Here is a 25,931-nt window from a genome sequence, read left to right as displayed (position 1 = left end):
TATTTCAATACGGGGGTGACCGGACATATACATAAAGTTAGCAACTGCAGCCTTAAGCTAAGGCAAGTCAATTCTAAGGCTAAACTAATCATAGTGCTGATGATACAGTGCGCGCCGCGTTATGCGACCCAAAACTTGGCATGATTTTGAGGTCCCTGTTGTGCAAAACAATGTGTTTACTTAGAGAGTTGCTGGTAATTATGCTGCAGTCACCGCTACAGTCAACAGTTCGAAAAATTCTCTGCATCGTTTGACATGCAGGGCGGCGCTCACACGGCCGATGAGCTGGCTTTACTGCGAGGCGTCGGCCACGCGAACATCGCGCCGCCGCTTCACGTGGATCCGAGTAACACTGACTGCATTCTTCTCGGCAAGTGAGCCATCGCGTCTGAACCACACGAATACGCCGACTGTTGGGACACGACGTGCCGAAGTGGCCAGTGGGGACTCATGCTTTTGCTTCGCTGGCTAAACGTCGGGGAACGCCTGGAACTGTCCACCAGGTTAGAGATTGGAAACTACAAGCAGTTGTTCGAAGAGACAAGATTCGCGCTGCGTGCCAGTAAAAAGGAAGGTGACCCAGAGGCTGCGGACCTCAGTCCAGCAGCCGGAGTGGCGCTTTAATGCGCAGCCACATAGGCTCGTCTACGACCAGTTTTGACGGTGCGAACTCACTTATTCGTGCACACAGGATTTGAGTGATGTTGAGGGCCACGTTATTAAAGCTTTTTCATTCGGGAGCTTCACTGTGCCGGACGTATATATAAACGAGGAGAAAGGGGCTTAACCGAGGGGCCCGATTTTTATTACTCATCTCATAAGAAGCCAACAAACACCAAGCACCAAGGACAATATAATGGAAATTGTGCTTAACACATGAAATAGAGAAACGATAAATTAATGAAAATGAAAGTGGATGAAATGAAGAGGCCATGGTATTCGTTTGTGGGCTTCTTATGATATATATATATATATATATATATATATATATATATATATATATATATATATATATATATACGCGGGAGTCTTACAAGTGGCATTCACGTGTGTGCGTGGAAGAGCAGCACACTGCGTTAATTGGGATGATTCTTGTACAGTTTGCTCGATTAGCGCTTGTCGTACAGCGGTCATGTGTACGACTTCCGGAATTGATAGCGATCTGTAGAAGGAAATGATGCTTAATTCTTCAACCCCTGAAGGAGCACGGCGAAGCATCGTCAGGGAAGAGGGAGTGGGAGGTGAAAGTGGGTAGAGGAAGAGGGAGGATGAGCGGTAGAGGCAGTTCCTCCTTCTGCACCACGTGCAGAAGGCAGGTGGAGGCCCTCAGCAAAGGGGCCAGCGTTGTAGCGGGCGCTCATAAGGTGGCGATTCCCTTATTAAACCTACAAACTCCAACAGGTTTCGCAGCGCAGCCTTCCGTAATTGTCAAATCGACACATGACTGTTCTCTGGAGGCCATGGTATTCGCAGATTAGAAAGTGAGGCAGAGGTGGGAGCGTAATATGTTTGAACAAGGCCTCCGAGATTGAGTGGCGAGCGCGCTCCGCCAGGTCTCGGAGGCCGTAGGTTGAGACATAGATTTTCCTACAAAAATCACTGTAGTGAACTGCGGCGCCGCGATCGTTGAGCTACCATGGGAATGATGTTAAGTACGTGGATTTGCCTCGGTCTTCACGCTTGTGGCTCCAAACGTTGTTGTGACGTTAACTATTATTGCTTTAGCTTTCTAAATTCACAAGCACTTACAGTTTCCTGAACACAACAATCTAAGGAGTATCTGCACTAACGCGTAATTATTGCGATGTGTTGCATTTGTAACTTAATGTGTTGTTAAAAATTATAAATTCATAGAGCCGTAGCGATGCCATAGCGGGGAGGGCCCAATTGTCGTAAGCACTGCTTCTGAACATTTGCTCAGGTGCCAATGCCATTTACAGTTCTTGAAAATGCTGCGCAGATTGTCCTCATCCCTCAATACTTTGAGGCGCAAGCTCTTGCCTGCGTTCTAACTGCGCCTCAGTAAGGCCCTATCAAAACGCGCCAAGCATCTCAACACGACTGCTTGCCCACGAGCAGTTCATTACTCGAAGGACCACTCAGAGGCGTTCAACTGGATATTATTGTTTTCGCATTCACAATTCAGAAGTACTTAGGTGTCATCGGATTTTATTTTAACCACTTTATCATCATTTCTTTTTGCACTTCTACATCAAAATTTGTCTTGGAATATGGACATTCAAGGCTGTAGAAGTAACGTGATGACGTGGATGGTGCTGTTCTTCCTTGGCTTATCCTTCCTGAAATTTGCATCGGATATCTGGCAGTGATCTTGCAAGTCGTATTGTGTATATATATGCCCGATGTAACTAGCCGTGCAGCCACGTGCGCAAAAATAACTGCGCTCTCTGTTGTAGCTGAAAATGGCCTTTCATGTATACAGGCGTCATCCTGCGTGTTCGCTCCAGCTCGCAGCGTCAATAACTACGAATGCGCAATGATGCAACCTAGCAGCTTTCTCGTGTCACTGCTCTTGATTTACTCATAAAGAAATTGCTTCCTGCAGAGCGTGCGGCACTGCATTCAGAAGTCAGGCAGTTCAAGTTGAAACGAAGACCCAGCTGTGGTACTTGTGGTCAAGCGCTCTATGATAACGTCTCCGCTTGCAACCCGGTTTTGAGCTCTTCTTTTGTTCTCGTTTTAGTTATTGTCACGTTAACGCCCTGAGTCCTTGTACCCTTGGGTGTCATTAACAAGCCTCAATTAGTTTCCCTTCTTTACCTATTACTCAGTTCTTTTTTTTTTCAGCAGAGGCCTGGGATGTATTTTGTGCCTTCCGAGGCAACCTTTTCAACCAAGCTGGAAAATGAATCGTAATATATGTAACATAGTGTGCAGAAGTGTGTTTCAAAATGACGTGATGCTCCCTATTCGTCCTCTTGCATCTGAAACGAAAAAAAAACGAAGAAAAAATATTAATTACGGTTCTCTGAGACAGATGGCTCGTGAAAAGTAGTTGTCGCCCTACCGTCTGCTAGCCGCGTGGTTAGCTCAGATGGTAGAGCGGCTGCGCCGGAAAGGCGGTGGTCTCTGGTTCGAGTCCCGGACCAGGGTGAATTTTTCTTCAACTGCGAGGCTTTTTCTTCGAGGAATCCGCATATGTTTCCTCTGTAGCAATTGTTACGATTGGGTGGATGTCTCATTTTTCCTTTATTAATTACTTCTCTCCACCTGGGTTTCAGCAGAACTATTACGTCAAACTGTTGAAATTATCGCTCGGCGCTAGACGCGCCTTCGGGGATCGGAACTTTCTCGAATGTTTTCACCGATTCTTTAGAGAAAGCATCCTGCCTGTAGCGAGGCTGAATGCTCGACGCGAATAGTGATGTGCGTTCTAGAACGTGCGCGGACACCAGCGATAACGCTGGAATGTAAGACGAGAGATGTGCAACACGGCCGGCGCGTCTGACTCGAGACGACCGACGATTGGGCTCGCCGCTTCGTTCGGCTCTGAGCGTTACTTTCTTTTTTAGCGCAAGATTACCCAATGAAGAGTTAACTTGTTAAGTCACGCCTCTGGCAGCTTTTCATTCTTCACCGTCATGCGAACATGACAGTCTACACATACATAAAGCACTTCACCTGGCAACTCTTGTAGGACTTCTCTGAGAGGCGATGGTGCCTTCTTTTTGCGGAAAGAAAGAATGAACTTCAGGCTCCATGTGACAGTGAAGAATGCGTTAATGACGGCCAGCAACAGGTACAGCGGCGTGTACGAACCCAGCACGTCACGGCAGTAACCTGCACAGACGTGCGCGCATGTATTAGCGTGTCAACAATACTGGTCATTTCAAGGTGCTATGCGAAGTTTTAGCCTATGTTATACTGCGATAATCTGCAGCACATCGTGCGTTGCAGTGACTATTGTGGTCACCGGAAATTAATTTTTCGTCGAAGGCTGTACTCAATTATTCGAGTGGCGCCAGTACTTATCGAGTTCTGCGTGTTAGCTGGTTCCCTTCAACCTACTTTATTCGAGTGTTACGTCACTATTGTTTTCTATGTACCTTTTCTCTTCTTGAGCCGGCAGGCGTTGTTGCCAGTTAGTTCTCTTCCCATTCTCTGGGATTGTTTTTATGTGTGCAGATCAAATAATAAATAATAATAAAATGCTGACGCAACAGCCAGCACACGAAAAAAAAGGAACACAAGCAAGCAAACTTGGTGAGCAACGAAACGCGGTATAATTCAAGGAACTGACAACACCATTCTGGTAAACAATATTTAGGGCCCACCAGATTCGCCAATTCGTTGTGGCTACTGAATTTGATAGTTAGCGCCGCCAAGCCTCCTGCAACCCAGCACCTGCAGCCTCACGCGACGCCAATATTCACGCAAGTGGTCGATGCGGATGACATCAGTACCTTCGCTATTACAACGGCTCTCCAAACACTTGACGAAGCCTGACGAAGGATTGTCTTCTCTCCATATACATATCTACCTATCCCTTCTTTAAAGCCGTCGCATATATATATAAATATATTCTCCCGGAATGGGAGCCCTCGAGTGAATCCTACTGACGCTCACCGATTATGGGCGGTCTGATGAAGCACGCGATGCCGGACACGAAGTTCATGACCCCCAGGTTTAGAGAAATGGCGTCCTCGTCGAATTCCTCGGCCACCATGACGGTGCAGGTGAAAAAGCGGCCACCGCTCGAGAGGCCGGTGACGAAGCAGCACACCAGCAGCACCCAGTAGTTTGTCTCGAAGCTCATGACGGCCATGACGACCGCCTGGAGCACGAACATGCACAGCAGCGTGGAGCTGGTGCTCATGAAGCGTGTGTCGAGCACCAGCGCCGTGATGAGACGCGAGCACAGGTCGCCGATGGCGTACGCCGTGAGCAGGGACACGGCGTCGTACCCCGACAGGCCGTTGTCCTCGCCGAAGTCCACCACGGTGATGAGGATGGTGGTGAGCGCGAACAGGGCAGCCGCGCGCGACACGCAGATGTGCACGAAGGGCAGCGCGAGCATGGAGCGCATGTTGCGCCGCAGCTGGGCCCGCGCCGAACGGTCCCTGCAGCGTAGGGGCGGTGATGCTCGGCGATCGACAGCTTTCGCCGATGACCAACGGTCGTGTAGGAGACACGCGCTAAGCGCAAACAGGCCGCCCTTCTTAAGAGTACACTATACTATACATCATATATATATATACTATATATATATATATACTATACAGGCCGCCATTGGAATCTGAACCTGGCAACGTTTAACGTTAGAACGCTATCTAGTGAGGCGAGTCTAGCAGTGTTATTGGAGGAATTAGAGGGTAGTAAATGGGATATAATAGGGCTCAGTGAGGTTAGGAGGACAAAAGAAGCATATACAGTGCTAAAAAGCGGGCATGTACTGTGTTACCGGGGCTTAGCAGAGAGACGAGAACTAGGAGTCGGATTCCTGATTAATAAGGAAATAGCTGGTAACATACAGGAATTCTATAGCGTTAACGAGAGGGTGGCAGGTCTTGTTGTGAAACTTAATAAGAGGTACAAATTGAAGGTGGTACAAGTCTATGCCCCTACATGCAGTCATGATGACCAGGAAGTCGAAAGCTTTTATGAAGACGTGGAATCGGCGATGGGTAAAGTCAAAACAAAATACACTATACTGATGGGCGACTTCAATGCCAGGGTAGGCAAGAAGCAGGCTGGAGACCAGTCAGTGGGGGAATATGGCATAGGCTCTAGGAATAGCAGAGGAGAATTATTAGTAGAGTTTGCAGAACAGAATAATATGCGGATAATGAACACCTTTTTCCACAAGCGGGTTAGCCGAAAGTGGACGTGGAGGAGCCCGAATGGTGAGACTAGAAATGAAATCGACTTCATACTCTGCGCGAACCCTGGCATCATACAAGATGTAGACGTGCTCGGCAAGGTACGCTGCAGTGACCATAGGATGGTAAGAACTCGAATTAGCCTAGACTTGAGGAGGGAACGGAAGAAACTGGTACACAAGAAGCCAATCAATGAGTTAGCGGTAACAGGGAAACTAGAGGAATTCCGGATCAAGCTACAGAACAGGTACTCGGCTTTAACTCAGGAAGAGGACCTTAGTGTTGCAGCAATGAACGACAATCTCATGGCCATCATTAAGGAGTGCGCAATAGAAGTCGGTGGTAACGCCGTTATACAGGAAACCAGTAAGCTATCGCAGGAGACGAAAGATCTGATTAAGAAACGCCAATCTATGAAAGCCTCTAACCATGCATACAGCTAGAATAGAACTGGCAGAACCTTGCAAGTTAATCAACAGGCCTAAGATAGCTGATATAAGGAAGTACAATATGGATAGAATTGAACAGGCTCTCAGGAACGGAGAAAGCCTAAAAACAGTGAAGAAGAAACTAGGAATAGGCAAGAATCAGATGTGTGCGTTAAGAGACAAAGCCGGCAATATCGTTACTAATATGGATGAGATAGTTCAAGTGGCTGAGGAGTTCTATAGAGATTTATACAGTACCAGTGGCACCCACGACGATAGTGGAAGAGAGAATAGCCTAGAGGAATTCGAAATCCCACAGGTAACGCCAGAAGAAGTAAACAAAGCCTTAGGAGCTATGCAAAGGGGGAAGGCAGCTGGGGAGGATCAGGTAACAGCAGATTTGTTGAAGGATGGTGGTCAGATTGTTCAAGAGAAACTGGCCACCCTGTATACGCAATGCCTCATAACCTCGAGCGTACCGGAATCTTGGAAGAACGCTAACATAATCCTAATCCATAAGAAAGGGGACGCCAAAGACTTGAAAAATTATAGACCGATCAGCTTACTGTCCGTTGCCTACAAAGTATTTACTAAGGTAATCGCAAATAGAATCAGGAACACCTTAGACTTCTGTCAACCAAAGGACCAGGCAGGATTCCGTAAAGGCTACTCAACAATAGACCATGTTCACACTGTCAATCAAGTGATAGAGAAATGTGCAGAATATAACCAAACCTTATATATAGCTTTCATTGATTACGAGAAAGCGTTTGATTCAGTCGAAACCTCAGCAGTCATGGAGGCATTACGGAATCAGGGTGTAGATGAGCCATATATAAAAATACTGGAAGATATCTATAGCGGCTCCACAGCCACCGTAGTCCTCCACAAAGAAAGCAACAAAATCCCAATAAAGAAAGGCGTCAGACAGGGAGATACGAGATCTCCAATGCTATTCACAGCATGTTTACAGGAGGTATTCAGAGGCCTGGAGCGGGAAGAATTGGGGATAAAAGTTGATGGAGAATACCTTAGCAACTTGCGATTCGCTGATGATATTGCCTTGCTTAGTAACTCAGGAGACCAATTGCAATGCATGCTCACTGACCTGGAGAGGCAAAGCAGAAGGGTGGGTCTGAAAATTAATCTGCAGAAAACTAAAGTATTGTTTAACAGTCTCGGAAGAGAACAGCAGTTTACGATAGGTAGCGAGGCACTGGAAGTGGTAAGGGAATACATCTACTTAGGACAGGTAGTGACCATGGATCCGAATCATGAGACTGAAATAACCAGAAGAATAAGAATGGGCTGGGGTGCGTTTGGCAGGCATTCTCAAATCATGAACAGCAGGTTGCCACTATCCCTCAAAAGGAAAGTGTATAACAGCTGTGTGTTACCAGTACTCACATATGGGGCAGAAACCTGGAGGCTTACGAAAAGGGTTCTGCTGAAATTGAGGACGACGCAACGAGCTATGGAAAGAAGAAAGATGGGTGTAACGTTAAGGGATAAGAAAAGAGCAGATTGGGTGAGGCAACAAACGCGGGTAAACGACATCTTAGTTGAAATCAAGAAAAAGAAATGGGCATGGGCAGGACATGTAATGAGGAGGGAAGATAACCGATGGTCATTAAGGGTTACGGACTGGATTCCAAGGGAAGGGAAGCGTAGCAGGGGGCGGCAGAAAGTAAGGTGGGCGGATGAAATTAAGACGTTTGCAGGGACAACATGGCCACAATTAGTACATGACCGGGGTAGTTGGAGAAGTATGGGAGAGGCCTTTGCCCTGCAGTGGGCGTAACTAGGCTGATGATGATGATGATGATGATGATGATGATGATGATACTATACAAGTGCTGTTGGAATGGATTACGCGGCTCTGTTACATGCTAGCGCTATATCATATGGTGGTGGTGATGACGCCAACATCTTTTCGGGAACAGATTAAAAAAGAACGAAAAAGAAACGTGAGTTTTCCTCATGTTCCGGAAATATGAAGCTTGGAGACCGAATGCAACAGGGAAGTTGTTCACTACGACCGCACATACGAAATTAAGTGAGGTGGGCCGTACGGAATATAAGAACAGCAGACGCACAGTTGAAGTTCACGCAGAAAATGGCAAGATGCGTTACCTCTTGTCCAGCGACATAATGGACTGGGCCAGCTTGATGGAGCATGACTGTCCTAGCGAGGCTGCTTGGAAGCTAGACCTCCGCCGTTCGGCTGGCATTCGAGGCGGCTCGGCAAGCAGGTCCTTACTTTTCGTAGTGGTGTGTGGCGGCTCGTCGATCGAACTATCGGTGCGGTCGATGCGGCTCACAATGAAGCACCCGAGCAGCATGTTGAGTATGATGGCCCCGACCAGGTGCAGAGTGCAGCGGAAGCCGTACGTCTGGCGCAGGAACTCCAGCGCCATGGGGGACACAAAACCCGAGACGGAGGTCACGATGAACAGCAGGCCCAGTGCCGTGCCTCGGAACGACACGAAGTGGCGCGCCACCACCGAGAACGGCACCAGCTCGGCGCATGCAAGGCCGAGGCCTGCAGTCAAGGAAACGCGGACGCCGTTAACTGATTGGCTGACGCACGTGTAGACCGTTTTGAAGGGGCACTGAAGAGAAACGTTATTTTAAACTGTGCTGGCAATTTCTGCCTTTGCGATTGCTAAACGGCCACTCTGCTACAAGTCGTAAAAGAAGCCATATAGCGACAGACGCGTGGCCGCGCCGACCCGGACCAGCTCGTCGTGACGTCATGCACTTCAACTAGCGTCTGTCTGACGGTGGTTGTTTACCGGCCAAGAATCGGGGGAACCAAAGGCGCAGCCTTGCAAGCTTCTCAAAATACGAGAAAATATTATGAAATCATTGACGTCAGACCGGCGTACCGGCGTCGAGATTTAAGCGTTTGCTCTTTAGTATGCCCTCAGGAGGAAGCATTATCTTTTGAATACATCTAAATATATGCAGAAATTAAGAAATCATGTTGCCCGCCATCCACTAACCGATATTGTCATGTTTTTTTTCTTCTTTGAATTAAAAGAGAAAGTAAAATTTGTGTCGGAAGCATCGTTACGATTTAGGACGCAAGTTGTCTTTATTTTCCTACTCAAGAAAGAAAACAAGAATAATGATGAAGAAATAAAACATCAGGTTTACAACTACAGTTCCGCAATGGAATATAATATATTGATACTATGAGTAGTATCGATTAGGACGTCTAAAACGCAAAAAAAAAAAAACTGATATATTCACTGCACTGAAAAGATGACGTGTTGCAGAATTCGTGCAAACAATGTTACGATTTGATGTTTTCTCTAAGAAAACAAAGTTCTTCAGCAGTGTAGAAACTTGGGCCGATTGGTTTTGCATAATCCAAATTCTAGATGAACAATGCTTAGACTAAATGGCACAGAAAAGAGCGAGCTGATCTCGCTGTGGTGTTGTGCTTATGTGTATATGAATATGCTTATGTGGACTAGCTCTTTCACTCATGTGTAATGAGTGGCCACACCATAGTTCCTGGACTTTGCTTTCAGTGCAGGTGCTCGTGGATAGAGACAGTCATATGCACCTGTGTTCATGTGCAGTGATCGTGCTTTCTGATATTTTCTCCTTTATATTTCGTTATTATTGTTTCTTGAGCAACGAGATTGCGATTTCGGGATAGTCGGCTCTGATGTGGCCTACCTTCCAATGTTTCTATGTAAAAAATATGCAGACCTGTAAAGTGTCTGTCGCTCTTTACAGGTCTGCGTTACAGATCTGCTTACGATTAGACCTGTAACGCAGCAGAGCGTGCTAAGAATCTCTGCAACCGGATAGGCCGCCACTGGAAACTGACCCTGACAACCTTTAACACCCGAACTCTGTCGAGAGAGGCTAGCTTAGCAGGATTCTTTGAGGAACTATCAGGCATTGTTTGGGATATCATTGTCCTTAGTGAGATTAGAAGAACTTGTGAGGCTTATGCACTGCTGGCTAACAGCCATGACCTCTGCTATAGAGATCTCCGAGATAAGAATCAATACGGGGTAGGATTCCTAATCCACAAGCACATAGCGGGCAACATTAACGAATTCTACACCATTAATGAATCATCATCAAACTTAATAAGAGGTATAGATTAGAGGTCGTGCAAGCCTACGCTCCAATATCGAGTCATTATGATGATGAAGCAGATCAGTTTTATGAAAATGAGTTAGGGATGAGAAAAGTGCAAACTCAGTATACCGTAGTAATAAGCGACTTCAATGCAAATGTGGGGAAAAAGCAGGCCGGTGAACAAGCAATCGGCAACTACGGAGTCAATTCTAGGAATGCCAGAGGAGAGATGCTGGTAGAATTCGCGGAAAGGAATAATCTGCGAATAATGAACACCTTCTTCAGGAAGCGTAGCAACAGAAAGTGGAACTAGAATATCCCTGATAGGGAAACAAGAAATGAAATAGATTTCATACTTTCTGCCGATGCTGGTGATGTCTAGGGTTCACCTCAATTGGAAGAGATAGAGAGAGTAAACTTGGTCAGGAAGAAACAGGCCAACCCAGACGCAGTAATGCTAAAAGCACACCAATTCAGGCTGCTATTTTCAAACAAATATGCAGCCTTAGAACACAGAGATGAAGTTGACATAGAGGTAACGAATGTAATTGTAACTAGTCTGGCTTCAGAGGCAGCACTTGAAGTGGGAGGTAAGGCACCAAGGCAACCAGTAAGCAAGCTCTCCCTAGTAACAAAGGACCTAATAAAGAAACGACAAAAAATGAAATTGTCCAACTCAAGAGATGAGATAGAATTCGCGGAACTGTCAAAACTGATCAAAAAGGCGGAAATAAGTGATATTCGAAATTATAACGTGAGAAAGACTGAAGAAGGCCGTAAAAAATGGACGCAGCCTGGAATCAGTCAGAACGAAACTTGGCATAAAACAAACCAAGATGTATGCACTGAAAGATGAGCAGGGTAATATCATCAGCAATCTCGAAGGTATAATAAAAGCAGCCGAAGAATTCTACACTGACCTGTACCCAGAGGACTCGGGAGTACTCCATTCGAAATAATAATGAACAGGATACAGAAACTCCTTCTATAACTAGAGATGAGGTCAGAAGGGCTTCGCAAGACATGAAACGGGGAAAAGCGGCAGGAGAAGATGAAATAACGGTCGATTTAATCAAAGGTGGAGGAGACATAATGCTAGAAAAGCTGGCGGCTCTCTATACAAACTGTCTATCGACTGCATGGGTCCCAGAAAACTGGAAGAATGCAAACATTATACTAATCCACAAAAAGGGAGATAAATTATAGGCCAATTAGCTTACTCCCAGTATTATATAAAATATTTACCAAAATAATCTCCGATAGAATAAGGGCCACACTGGACTTTAGTCAACCAAGGGAACAGGCTGGCTTCAGGAAGGAATACTCTACAATGAATCACAAACATGTCATTAATCAGGTAATCGAGAAATCCGCAATGTACAATAAGCCCCTCTATATGGCTTTCGTAGATTACGAAAAGGCATTTGATTCAGTAGAGATACCAGCAGTCCTAGAGGCATTACGTAATCAAGGAGTACAGGCTGCTTTTGTAAATATCTTGGAAAATATATACAGAGATTCCACAGCTACCTTAATTCTACACAAGAAAAATAGGAAGATACCCATAAATAAAAGGTTCAGACAAGGAGACACAATCTCTCCAATGCTATTCACTGCGTGCTTGGAAGAAGTGTTCAAGCTATTAAACTGGGAAAGCTTAGGAGTAAGGATCAACGGCGAATATCTCAGCAGCCTTAGATTTGCAGATAACATTCTACTGTTCAGCAACACTGGGGACGAGTTACAACAAATGATTTATGACCTTCACATAGAAAGTGTAAGAGTGGGGTTGAACATAAATATGCAGAAGACAAAGATAATGATCAATTGCCGGGCAAGGGAACAATAGTTCAGGATCGCCAGTCAGCCTCTAGAGTCTGTGAATGAGTACGTTTACCTAGGTCAATTACTCACAGGGGACCCTGATCATGAGGAGGAAATTTACAGAAGAATAAAAATGGGTTGGAGCGCATTCGGCAGACATTGTCAGATCCTGACTGGAAGCTTACCATTATCATTGAAAAGGAAGGTGTACAATGAGTGCATTTTACCGCTTCTGACATATTGGGTAGAAGCTTGGAGACTGACAAAGAAGCTTGAGAACAAGTTAAAGACTGCGCAAAGAGAGATGGAACGAAGAATGCTATGCATAACGTTAAGAGACAGAAAGAGAGCGGCTTGGATCAGAGAGCAAACGAGTATAGCCGATATTCTAGTTGACATCAAGAGAAAGAAATGGAGCTGGGCAGGTCATGTAATGCTTAGGTTAGAAACCAATGGACCATTAGGGTTACAGAATAGGTGCCAAGATAAGAGTAGCGCAGTCGAGGACGGCAGAAGACTAGGTGGGGCGATGAAATTAGAAAATTAGCAGGCACTAGTTGGAATCGGTGGGCGCAGGACAGATGTACTAGGAGATCGCAGGGAGAGGCCTTCGTCTTGCAGTGGACATAAAATGGGATGATGATGATGATGATGATGATGATGATGATGATGGTGGTGGTGGTGGTGGTGGTGGTGGTGGTGGTGGTGGTGGTGGTGACGCTCTTTTCAGTGTGCTTCTTTAGGCACTGTTTCTGCAAAGTATGAAATCAAGTTTGCTTGCTTAAATGTTTGGTGGGAAGTTACGGTTTTGTAAACTTGGCGCTACAAAGCTCTTTAGATTGAATGATTTGCGGCTTCCAGATATTTGATAGAACTAAACTTCCAGCCGAAAATGTATGAAATTCCGCAGTGAGAGCATTTCTGCGTTTTATATGTACAATTGGCACGGAAGGTTTCTGAACCGCGTTGTTGAGAAAAAGTCAAACATGCCTGCAATATAGGCAGGCAGCATGGTATTAGGAATTCTAGCTTGTACTGATATGCGCAAGCAACATAGTGTCACAGGGTTTTACTGTCTGGGGGCAGAAATTGCTGGGAAATTGCACGTTTTCATAAAACCTACGGCCTGCAAAATTTTGGTGGCTACTTTGCTGTATTTGAGAATGCTAATCGTATTTGGTTATGGCTGTGAGTTGCTTCATAAATGGGAATGCTCGTACTAGTAGAAATATTCAACAGGTCCATTGAAAATTTTTTTTCACTTAGTTGAGGTATCGGGCACGTACGCGTAATTCCGCCACTCACAGCCCGGACTGCGAGGAGTGCGATGTACATAAGGCAAAAGAATACGCCCGCGATATAATCTGCGAGAACCCCCCTCTCCCCCTCCCTCCACTTCCTATCATAGACACAACAAATGTCCAATTTCAATAAGCAACCCTTGTCTCATCATCATCATCGTCATCAGCCTGGTTACGCCCACTGCAGGGCAAAGGCCTCTCCCATACTTCTCCAACAACCCCGGTCATGTACTAATTGTGGCCATGCCATCCCTGCAAACTTCTTAATCTCATCCGCCCACCTAACTTTCTGCCGCCCCCTGCTACACTTCCCTTCCCTTGGGATCCAGTCCGTAACCCTTAATGACCATCGGTTATCTTCCCTCCTCATTACATATCCTGCCCATGCCCATTTCTTTTTCTTGATTTCAACTAAGATGTCATTAACTCGCGTTTGTTCTCTCACCCAATCTGCTCTTTTCTTATCCCTTAACGTTACACCTATCATTCTTCTTTCCATAGCTCGTTGTGTCGTCCTCAATTTGAGTAGAACCCTTTTCGTAAGCCTCCAGGTTTCTGCCCCGTAGGTGAGTACTGGTAAGACACAGCTATTATATACTTTTCTCTTGAGGGATAACGGCAACCTGCTGTTCATGATTTGGGACTGCCTGCCAAACGCACTCCAGCCCATTCTTATTCTTCTGATTATTTCCGTCTCATGATCCGGATCCGCCGTCACTACCTGCCCTAAGTAGATGTATTCCCTTACGACTTCCAGTGCCTCGCTGCCTATTGTAAATTGCTGTTCTCTCCCGAGACTGTTAAGCATTATTTTAGTTTTCTGCATATTAATATTTAGACCCACTCTTCTGCTTTGCCTCTCCAGGTCAGTGAGCATGCATTGCAATTGGTCCCCTGAGTTACTAAGCAAGGCAATATCATCAGCGAATCGCAAGTTACTAAGGTATTCTCCATTAACTTTTATCCCCAATTCTTCCCAATCCAGGTCTCTGAATACCTCCTGTAAACATGCTGTGAATAGCATTGGAGATATCGTATCTCCCTGCCTGACGCCTTTCTTTATTGGGATTTTGTTGCTTGCTTTATGGAGGACTACGGTGGCTGTGGAGCCGCTATAGATATCTTACAGTATTTTTACATATGGCTCATCTACACCCTGATTCCGTAATGCCTCCATGACTGCTGAGGTTTCGACTGAATCAAACGCTTGTCTAATAAGGTTTTATTAGGACCTTGGTCGCACGCGTGCCGTCGGCGTGGTTTTGTAAAGGCCCTCAACACGATAGTCGTCTGAATTTAAGATTTTGAAGGGTCTTCACTATTCAAGTTAATTCATCACCGTATTCGTCCTCACTCATCATCAACACCTCTCCCTCTATTTCGTTCCCTCGCTCTACTTCCCTTACCTAATACTAACAGGTCAGAGCTATGATTAAGGCGGACCATTCATATTTTCTATAATAATTAATCTCACTCTCTCTCTGGCGTCACGCTGTGCGAACGAAACATGGCAATCCTCACAATGCGATCAAAACACAAAGGTTGTGATGCTCACCGAATAGCACTCCGTAGAGCACGTTGATCACGGCGAGGCTGTTGGCGAAACCGCACGCCATGACTGGCACGGAACAGAGCAAGGCGCCGGCGATCAGGACGGCCCTCTCGGACAGCCACAGACAGAGCAGGCCGAACACGGGCCCTGCGTCACCCCGTTCACGCGCACGAAAGTTTCGATGGTGGCCGTAGGGGTGGGATATAGATTCGTTTCTGAAAACAAACAGCTCTATGAGTACAAACTATTGCACTGTTGTTGTCAGCCTTGAGTGAGACCTTAGCTGCCCCGCTAGCGCTGAGCCACTAATGTGTAACAGTGTTGGGAAGAGCTTTCACGGCTTTTTCAAATGCCGATGGCAGGCTGGTCGTCGTGCCAGCTAACGGCCACGTTCGACGCAGTATTCGCGTGCTGAACGGGGGCAGCATAAGGATGCTAGAAACGGTGAGATATAGAAACCATCACTTCATCCACAAAAAAGGCTATGATGTAACCGTGCGCACGCTCTTCAAATAACCGTACTACAACGGTGCACGCTACCCGTAAAAGCATTAGAAAAAGCTTGGATCAGATGGATAAAGTCAAAACAAAATACACTACACTGATGGGCGACTTCAATGCCAGGATAGGCAAGAAGCAGGCTAGAGACAAGTCAGTGGGCGAATGTGGCATAGGTTCTGGGAATAGCAGGGGAGAGTTATTAGTAGAGTTTGCAGGATGGAATAATTTGCGGATAATGAACACCTTCTTCCGCAAGCGGGATAACTGAAAGGGGACGTGGAGGAGCCCGAATGGCGAGTCTAGAAATGAAATAGACCTCCTACTCTGCGCTAACCCTGGCATCATACAAGATGTGGACGTACTCGGCAAGGGGCACTGCAATGATCATAGGATGGTAAGATGTCGAATTAGCCTAGACTTGAGGAGGGAACGGAAGAAACTGGTACATAAGAAGTCCATCAATGAGTTAGCGGTAAGAGGGAAAATATAGGAATTCCGGATCAAGCTACAGAATAGGTATTCGGCTTTAACTCAGGAGCAGGGCCTTAGTGTTGAAGCAATGAACGACAATCTTATGGGCATCATTAAGGAGTGTGCTATAGAAGTCGGTGGTAACTTCGTTAGAGTGGATACCGGTAACCTATCGCAGGAGACGAAAGATCTGATTAAGAAACGCCAATCTATGAAAGCCTCTAACCATGCATACAGCTAGAATAGAACTGGCAGAACCTTGCAAGTTAATCAACAGGCCTAAGATAGCTGATATAAGGAAGTACAATATGGATAGAATTGAGCATGCTCTCAGGAACGGAGGAAGCGTAAAAACAGTGAAGAATAAACTAGGAATAGGCAAGAATCAGATGTATGCGTTAAGAGACAAAGTCGGCAGCGTCATTACCAATATGGATAAGATAGTTCAAGTGGCTGAGGAGTTCTATAGAGATTTCTACAGCAGCTGTGGCAACCACGAAGATAATGGAAGAGAGAATAGTCTAGAGGAATTGGACATCCCACAAGTAACGTAGGAAGAAGTAAAAAAAGCATTGTGAGCTATGCAAAGGGGCAAGGCAGCTGGGGAGGATCAGGTAACAGCATATTTGTTGAAAGATGGTGGGCAGATTGTTCTACAAAAGCTGGCCACCCTGTATACGCAGTGCCTCATGACCTCGAGCGTACCAGAATCTTGGAAGAACGCCAACATAATCCTAATCCATAAGAAAGGGGACACCAAAGACTTGAAAAATTATAGATCGATCAGCTTACTGTCCGTTGCCTACAAAGTATTTACTAAGGTAATCGCAAATATAATCAGGAACATATTAGACTTGTGTCAAGTAAAGGACCAGGCAGGATTCCATAAAGGCTACTCAACAATAGACCATATTCACACTACCAATCAGGTGATACAGAAATGTGCGGAACATAACCAACCCTTATATATATATTTCATTGATTACGAGAAAGCGTTTGATTCAGTCGAAACCCCAGCAGTCATGCAGGCATTACGGAATCAGGGTGTAGACGAACTGTACGTAAAAATACTGAAAGATATCTATAGTGGCTCCACAGCCACCGTAGTCCTCCATAAAGAAAGCAACAAAATTCCAATAAAGATGGGCGTCAGGCAGGGAGATACGATCTCTCCAATGCTATTCACAGCGTGTTTACAGAATGTATTCAGAGACTTGGGTTGCGAAGAATTGGGGATAAGAGTTAATGGAGAACACCTTATTAACTTGCGATTCGCTGATGATATCGCCTTGCTTAGTAACTCAGGGGACCAACTGTAATGCATGCTCACTGACCTGGACAGGCAAAGCAGAAGGGTGGGTCTAAAAAGTAACCTGCAGAAAAGTAAAGTAATATTTAACAGTCTCGGAAGAGAACAGCAGTTTACCACAGGTAGCGAGGCACTGGAAGTAGCAAGGGAATACATCTACTTGGGCAGGTAGTGACCGCGAATCCGGATCATGAGACTGAAATAATCAGAAGAATAAGAATGGGCTGGGGTGCGCTTGGCAGGCATTCTAAGATCATGAAGAGCAGGTTGCCATTATCCCTCAAGAGAAATGTGTATAACAGCTGTGTCTTACCATTACTTACCTACGGGGCAGACACCTGGGGGCTTACGAAAAGGGTTCTACTTAATTTGAGGACGACGCAATGAGCTATGGAAAGAAGAATGGTGGGTATAACATTAAGGGATAAGAAGAGAGCAGATTGTGTGAGGGAACAAACGCGAGTCAATGACATCTTAGTTGAAATCAAGAAAAAGAAATGGGTATGGGCAGGGCATGTGATGAGGAGGGAGGATAATCAATGGTCATTAAGGGTTCCGGACTGGATTCCAAGAGAAGGGAAGCGTAGCAGGGGGCGGCAGAAAGTTAGGTGGACGGATCAGATTAGGGAGTTTGCAGGGACAACATGGCCACAATTAGCACATGACCGGGCTAGTTGGAGAAGTATGGGAGAAGCATATGGGGGGGGGGGGCGGCTTCAGTGGGCGTAGCCAGGCTGATGATGATGATCTATATAGTTTTATTTTTATTTTTGCTCTCTTTGACAGCGTGACGCACGATTTTAGTTTGGCATAACGATAGATTGGTTCAGCCACTGTGGGTTTACAAATGTCGTATTATACCATACGAAACTGCACCTGACCGGAGGGTAAATCTTTCTTACCGGCCAAACTGAGCAAGTAGAAGACATAGTAACCATGTTACTGCACCTCTCATGTGGAAACATGGCAAAGTTTAGTACACCTATTGGGTAGTGGCCAAACTACATAAGGCGTATCGGCTTCGAATCTTCAGAAAAATTGTTTTTAGTTGTCCATAAGAAAGTTTGTACATAGCGGCGGAACATCCGAAATAAATGTGCCCGAGATTTAATAAATAATGGAGGGCTTTACGCGAACGGTGTCCGCTTTACGTTGGCAAGCGTGATCCTGATAGTCATGAGTATTTTTTCATTTTGCACGTACATACATTTATTTTATCAAAATTAATTAGCTAATTTTTTATTAATTTGCTTAATAGACAGGGTGTCAATGCGAAAATTGTGAAGGATGTAGAGGATTGTTTAAGCAACGTAAGTCTTGCGTGTTCTATTTTTTTTTCGACGAAATATCGCGTGCGTATGCCAGGCTGTGCAACAGCGGCTGACTGACCTACCGCGATTTATCGACCTCGGCCGGCCGGATTTAACATGGTATGTGAACACTACATACAACGCTTAGACCCACAACACAACTTATAGAATGCTCACTCCGGATGAATGTCGCCTATGGGTCCTACCTTAGACCGAACCCTTTACCTCGCTGCGCAGGGTCCCTTTTGCTCAAGTTGCGCGTCGGATGCGTTATTTAATGTGGCACACTACCTTGACAGGAAGGGAAATGTGCCGACACCTTTGTGCCCGGCGTGTGGACACTACAGCGAAACACTTAGGCGCTTGCGTTTAGAATGCCCAACTTTCAGCAGTTGTCGCTCTGTCTGTACTGCTAACTCACAGCAACTTAACTTTTTCGAACTACGCTCAATAATTTTTTTTCCCGGTGAGGTCGAACTTCAACTCGATACGAGGTCGCTGACGAAGCTATCGCGCTATTTTTGTCAACCACGAGACTCGACTTTTGCTTGTAGTGCTCATGTACTCTGCACAAGTTTACAGGAAGATAGAGGCTTGAAGTGACAACAAGGAAAAGTCGAACAAAGAGTGTTGCTGAAGTCAACACACGGCTTATTCGCCTCCTCATCCTCGCTGAGGGGGAAGAGGGACCGACGGGTGCATAAGAAACGTCGCTAAGGAATGCGGTTGCTACTCTGACGAAGACAAGTCCCCTTGTCGAAACATTGGCTTCAGCGACATTCGTTGTTCGAGTACACTTAAATTACTTAATGTGCTCTGTGGGTGGGAATGTGACGCGTCGTGGTGCGCCTGCTCTTTATCTCCCCATTTCTTTCTCCTTTATTTCTCTCTCTCTCTCTCTTTCTTTCTCGTTTTCAAGCAGGGGGGTATAAGGTCCCTAGGTGGATATGGTGTCCGTTTTATCATGCTTGTCTTTTTTCTCTTTCTCTGCGTGGCGTTTATAACGTTTACACGATTAATAATAACTGTTATTAGTAATAAACAATATATGAATATAGTGGATATTTATGCACATAATATAAGTACGTACGTAAAATTAAAGCGTAAACCTTTTAATCAACTAGTGCCAACTAGATATATATGGGGTAAGTACATGCACACAGTATACATGGACCCGCCGTGCTTGCTTAGTGGCTATGGTGTTGGGCTGCTAAGCACGAAGTCGTGGGATTGAGTCCCGGCCACGGCGGCCGCGTTTCGATGGGGGCGAAATGCGGAAGCACCCGTGTACTTAGATTCAGGCGCACGTTAAAGAACCCCAGGTGGTCCAAATTATTCCGGAGTCCTCCACTACGGCGTGCCTCATAATCGCGGATCGTGGTTTTGGCACGATCTTATGCTCGCTAGGAAGGCAGAGCAGTATAGAACATGATAACGAACCACCCACACAGCGTATAAACCTGTTTTATAAGGGACGTGTTTAGTAATACGATTGTAATAAAGATGGTAAGGGGTTCTCGGCAGACGACAAATAACGATGCAAACTCACCGGCCAACTGCGAGACTACGAGCGATATGCTGAGAGGCCAGGACGCGTCCTGCCTGCTGAGCTGAAGCATCTCCATGAAGCCAACGTAGATGACCGACTCAGTCTTGACCAGGATCATGGAGAAGAAAACGTACGTGGCTGCCGACGCGGCCACGAGCCAGCATTCCCGCGAGTCAGGCTGAACCACTCTCTTCGACGGAGACATGTCTCCAAGCCCCCTTTTCACACCGGCACCAGCAAAGAACGCCTACTTGTTCATCTGCAAAGTCGCTGCAACGAACACACACTGATGATTATTAATACGTCCAAAGCGATGATAAATAAAGCTGCCAGACACTGCCTGTACAACTTTCCAGAACGAAAATTATACAAGGACGGAAGGGAGATCGCACGACATTGCTGACTATTCGTGTGATTATTCGATGACTATCTGATTACTATTCGCTAACTAACCTTGTCGTTTGATCTCCCTTAAGTCATTGTGTAATTTTTGTGCTGAACAGTTAAACATGAACATGTGATAACTCGCTCACTTTACCCTATACTTCTCAGGCACTACAGCTGGCAAAAAATTAAGTGGGACGGGAACCGCAGACGAGAAGTTACTACGCTATTTCTGGATGGTTAAAGTGACGGCCTTCTGTCCAAACCTCTACTTCAAAAACTGACTGGTTTGCATTTTCCATGTTGCACTGTGTCTGCGCCAGCTTCTGCAACCAAAGCCCCTGACTCGAGCGTATGGGGCTGATTTTGCATTACAGGCGCGCAAAAGTGACGCACATTCCGCGAGATTCTCCATGCTGCAGAGTTCACGCTTCATTCTTGGTCTTACAGTACAAGACAACATCATTTCCACGCTTTCTCTGCCCCGCCTGAGCGACCTGCGCTGCTCAGGTTCAACGCGCAGGCCTTCTGAAAATGGAGACCACAGCGCCGTCTTAATCACCTCAATATCTTGCTTTCTTAGAAAAAAATGAATCGGCTCTTGACAAATTCTGATCGTTATAGTTTACATAAGGGAGACGTTAGCTTTAAAGATATATTAAAGTGAGAGTATTGGGAGCACAACATGTCAGCAAAAACTAATCACCAAGAAAAACGGGTGTCATTCTTGCATTATGTAACAACGGATCCTAACGTTCTGGCCGAGTTGTCTTGCCTTCGCGCAACTCTGAAAAGGAAGCGATGAACTTCTTGCAGAATGGGGTGGAGCCTTGTACAATGAAAAAAGACACCAAAGAAGAAACAGGCAAAATGAAAGAAGCACATAGAATCGCAGCTGTTTTACGAAGCACTCCACAAATAATTTTTCCACAGAAGTGCCAAAAATTTAGCTGCTTAACTGAGATAGGCAGCATGAGTGCTGGCTAGAATGTTTATTTCAAAGCATCACACTATATTTATACAGGTAGATAATATCAAATGCATGATGTGAAGGCTCGAATCATTTGTCGCAAACTTATGCTCTCTTAAACTTGACCAAACTCTGCATCTTGGTGTCGCACAAATGCACCAAAATCATAATTGACTCACTCGTTCCTCTTGGCTTTGACAAAGAGCGCATGCTGCATGCCACGTGTTTGCTCCTATAGAAAGCGCCAGGTCGCAACTGAATTGTTGGGCTGAGATGGTCTATGATATGACTATATACGATGCGATGTATCATAAATTGAGCCTCAGAAAAGAGAATAAGAATGTGAATTTAGAAAAGCCCTCCGTCACAACCTGAACTGCGCTTTGTTTGTCGGTTGTGTAGAGAGCTGCGTGAAGATAATTTTTGTACTTGTAAGACTGATCTCTAAGTATAGTTGAGAGTATATATGATTCAGGTCGAAGCCAACTTTGTTTGTCATGTCAAAGTTAGACGCACGAAAGTTTTCATAAAGCAATCGCTGAACTGCCTTGAATGAAATTTGTTACGAATAAGAGAGAAATTTAAATTCTGGCGACTTATGACAAGAGAGCTTTGATTTGTCTGTTAGCTAAACCGAAATTGCCGGAGTACTCATAGTCGCGCTAAAGAACTTTGTGGTGAGTGCAAAACAGTGCGTCGCTTCGTAACTATCCTACCCGGCGTATCGCGATGATCTTGGTGATAATAGAGTGCGCCTTGCTATAAATTATACGGTAAACTAATTTCAGAGTTATATCTGGGCACAATAAGAAGTTATCAAATTTGTGCGAGCAGGAATTTTCAATGCTTGTGACCAGTGACTAACACGTTTGCCGTTTGTGAACTACACCCCCGTATTCTAGAACGTTCCTTCACTCAGCACTGCACCTCTGTTCAAGAAAGCTTATGGGCGCGCCACCCATCGGTAGAAGTGGTCACTTCTCAACATTGCCACTGCACAATTCGTGAGAAGCGAGGGGTGACGCTGTGCTGGTGGTCAACAGGGTGGCCGCAAGCAAGAGAAATGGCTGCAAATTGAAACGCAATTGAATGACGAATCCGTTAGCGTGTACACCTTGACCGAAACGTACCCACGAGAGTTGGAGCAGCCGCCTGTTATTGATAATCTTGCATGGAACGCGTGCAACAGAATGACTTAGTCAAGAAAAGGCGGAGGCATAGACATGCTAATTGGGCAAGGTATGAAGTGGCAAAGGGTAAAAGAGGCATGTAAGGAACATTAATGGAACAGTGGCACATGGGAAGGCAAAAAAAAAAAAAAAACGTGGCTTAGAATAGCTTACCTATGGACAGGTAACGTGGCAATGTGGAAACAGGCAATCTTGTATCTACTACGCCATAGCCTCAGAAATCGTCTACGAACGACTAGACCAAATGATGATAAACGAGCGTGGAAAGAAATAGCCTGGGTGGCGATCAAAAACGTTCAAGCCTAATGTTTGGAAGAGATACTAACGCAAAACATGAACCAATAGCATCGGAATCTCTCGAACCGAATGAAAAGCAAACAACAAAGATCGCAAGAAACATAGAGAAGAACATGGAGGCATTTAATACAACAGTCTGTGAATATAAGGAAGTGGTAGACGTTATGCAGCAGGAGATAAGACAGGGACGGCAAAGAAATTGTTGGATTGGAAAGCGGAGACTACGTAAGTGGTGGAACAAGGAAACAAAGCGAGCTATATAAAAGCTAAGCAGGCGTCAAGGAATCATCCAGAAGCCAAGAAGGTGGGATTATACGAAAAGGAGGTGCCCCTTGTATATGGAACATATGCCGAGAAATGAAAAGGGTGGCGAGGACGCTCGTTCAAGAAAAAATTAAATGCACAAGTGAGCGTTGGGTGCATAACATTCGCAAAACAGATTTAGGCGCACCAGAAAGATTTTGAAACCATGTAAGAGCTCTCGGAGCTCCAACTAAAAATTCGAAGGATGAAGACGGGAACATCATAGAAAGGGGCGATGCGCTGCTGTATGTCAGGGAGGTTATTAGGGATAATTTCTGCACGAAAGAAAGCGTAGTTCGGACTCAAACAGACCCATGAGCAATAGAGAAGCCTAAGAAATGAAAATTTAGAACGGAAAATCTTTTCTGGAAAAAAGCAGAAGAAAATGTCCCTAATAGCATGGCCGCAAGGCCCAATGAAATCTCAATAAAGTTAATCAAAAACGTCGTTCCAAAGAGCAAGACATTGCTGACGAATGCCATATAGCAAGTGATTAGAACGAATAAAATTCCGGTTGGATGGCGTGAAATCAAGATGAACCTCATCTACAAACTCAGAAGTGACAAGGATGACAAGCTTCTGCAGGCCAGTTACGGTAATGTCGGTATCGGTATTATATAGATTGGCAACGCAAGCCATAAAATTAGAACTGTCGAACTGGGTGTAAAAAATAATTTACGCGGGAAACTACAGAATGGGTTCGGACCAGGCAGACGCTTAGAGGATAATGTGTTTGTACTAACTCATTGCACATAGATTTCAGTAGCTCATAACAGACCTTTATGGACATCATTTCTAGACATTAAAGAGCCTGCGACATCGTAGACAGGGAATTGTTGTCGAATGGCATGTCAAGCATGAGGGCATAATAATAATAATAATAATAATAATAATAATAATAATAATAATAATAATAATAATAATAATAATAATAATAATAATAATAATAATAATAATAATAATAATAATAATAATAATAATCAGCAGCAGCAGCAGCAGCCTGGCTACGCCCACTGCAGGGCAAAGGCCTCCAATACTTCTCCAACTACCCCGGTCATGTAATAATTGTGACCATGTTGTCCCTGCAAACTCCTTAGTCTCATCCGTCCACATAACTTTCTACCGCCCCCTGCTACGCTTCCCTTCTGTTGGAATCCAGTCCGTAGCCCTTAATGACCATCGGTTATCTTCCCTCCTCATCACATGTCCTGCCCATGTCCATTTCTTTTTCTTGATTTCAACTAAGATGTCATTAACTCGCGTTTGTTCCCCCACCCAATCTGCTCTTTTCTTATACCTTGACGTTACACCCACCATTCTTCTTTCCATAGCCCGTTGCGTCCTCCTCAATTTAAGTAGAACCCTTTTCGTAAGTCTCCAGGTTTCTGCCCCGTAAGTGAGTACTGGTAAGACACAGCAGTTATACACTTTTCTCTTAAAGGATAATAGCAGCCTGCTCTTCATGATCTGAGAATGCCTGCCAAACGCACACCAGCCCATTATTATTCTTCTGATTATTTCAGTCTCATGCTCCGGACACAAGGTCACTACCTGCCCTAAGTAGATGTATTCCGTTACCACTTCCAGTGCCTCGCTACCTGTGGTAAACTGCTGTTCTCTTCCGAAACTGTTAAACATTGCTTTAGTTTTCTGCAGATTAATTTTTAGACCCACCCTTCTGTTTTGCCTCTCCAGGTCAGTGAGCATGCATTGCGCTTGGTCCCCTGAGTTACTACGCATGGCAATATTATCAGCGAATCGCAAGTTACTAAGGTATTCTCCATTAACTCTTATCCCAAATTCTTTGCAATCCAGGTCTCTGAATACCTCCTGTAAACACGCTGTGAATAGCATTGGAGAGATCGTATCTCCCTGCCTGACGCCTTTATTTATTGGGATTTCGTTGCTTTCTTCATGGAGGACTATGGTGGCTGTGGAGCCGCTATTTCAGTATTTCAGTATTTTTACATACGGCTCGCCTACACCCTTATTCCGTAATGCCTCCATGACTGCTTAGGTATCGACTGAATCAAACGCTTTCTCGTAATCAATGAAAGCTATATATAAGGGTTGGTTATATTCCGCACATTTCTGTATCACCTGATTGATAGTGTGAATATGATCTATTGTTGAGTAGCCTTTACGGAATCCTGCCTGGTCCTTTGCTTGACAGAAGTCTAGGGTGTTCCTGATTCTATATGCGATTACCTTAGTAAATAGTTTGTAGGCAACGGGCAGTAAGCTGATCGGTCTATAATTTTTCAAGTCTTTGGCGTCCCCTTTCTTATGGATTAAGATTATGTTGGCGTTCTTCCAAGAATCCGGTACGCTCGATGTTATGAGGCATTGCGTATACAGGGTGGCCAGTTTTTCTAGAACAATCTGCCCACCATCCTATAACAAATCCGCTGTTATCTGATCCTCTCCAGCTGCCTTCCCCCTTTGCATAGCTCCCAAGGCTTTTTTTTTTCACTTCTTCCGGCGTTACTTGTGCGATGTCAAATTCCTCTAGACTATTCCCTCTTCGATTATCGTCGTGAGTGCTGCTGGTACTGTATAAATCCCTATAGAACTCCTCAGCTGCTTGAACTATCTTAT

The 25,931-nt window shown here is 45.1% G+C and overlaps 1 protein-coding gene across 1 annotated transcript; it reads right to left on the bottom strand.

Moving 5' to 3' along the window:
* Positions 1-2,139: 2,139 nt before the first annotated feature.
* On the bottom strand, positions 2,140-20,669 carry LOC142571419 (monocarboxylate transporter 12-like). Its single transcript, XM_075679751.1, has 6 exons — positions 20,190-20,669; positions 15,053-15,196; positions 8,402-8,810; positions 4,588-5,081; positions 3,643-3,801; positions 2,140-2,945 (listed from the first exon to the last, which is right to left on the bottom strand). The coding sequence occupies exons 1-6, from the start codon at positions 20,392-20,394 to the stop codon at positions 2,908-2,910; spliced, it is 1,449 nt and encodes a 482-aa protein (XP_075535866.1). The 5' UTR covers positions 20,395-20,669; the 3' UTR covers positions 2,140-2,907.
* Between the last annotated feature and the right edge of the window lie 5,262 nt (positions 20,670-25,931).

The sequence above is a fragment of the Dermacentor variabilis genome, chromosome 2 (assembly GCF_050947875.1).
Source record: "Dermacentor variabilis isolate Ectoservices chromosome 2, ASM5094787v1, whole genome shotgun sequence".
NCBI classification, from domain to species: domain Eukaryota; kingdom Metazoa; phylum Arthropoda; class Arachnida; order Ixodida; family Ixodidae; genus Dermacentor; species Dermacentor variabilis.
This window is presented reverse-complemented; position numbering and strand designations above follow the sequence as displayed.

Coding starts and splice junctions, on each gene's coding strand:
- LOC142571419 (XM_075679751.1), bottom strand. CDS start 20,394: ATGTCTCCGTCGAAGAGAGTGGTTCAGCCTGACTCGCGGGAATGCTGG. Junction 15,197..20,189: donor CGTAGTCTCGCAGTTGGCCG/GTGAGTTTGCAT, acceptor GGGGTGACGCAG/GGCCCGTGTTCGGCCTGCTC. Junction 3,802..4,587: donor CATCAGACCGCCCATAATCG/GTGAGCGTCAGT, acceptor ACGTCTGTGCAG/GTTACTGCCGTGACGTGCTG.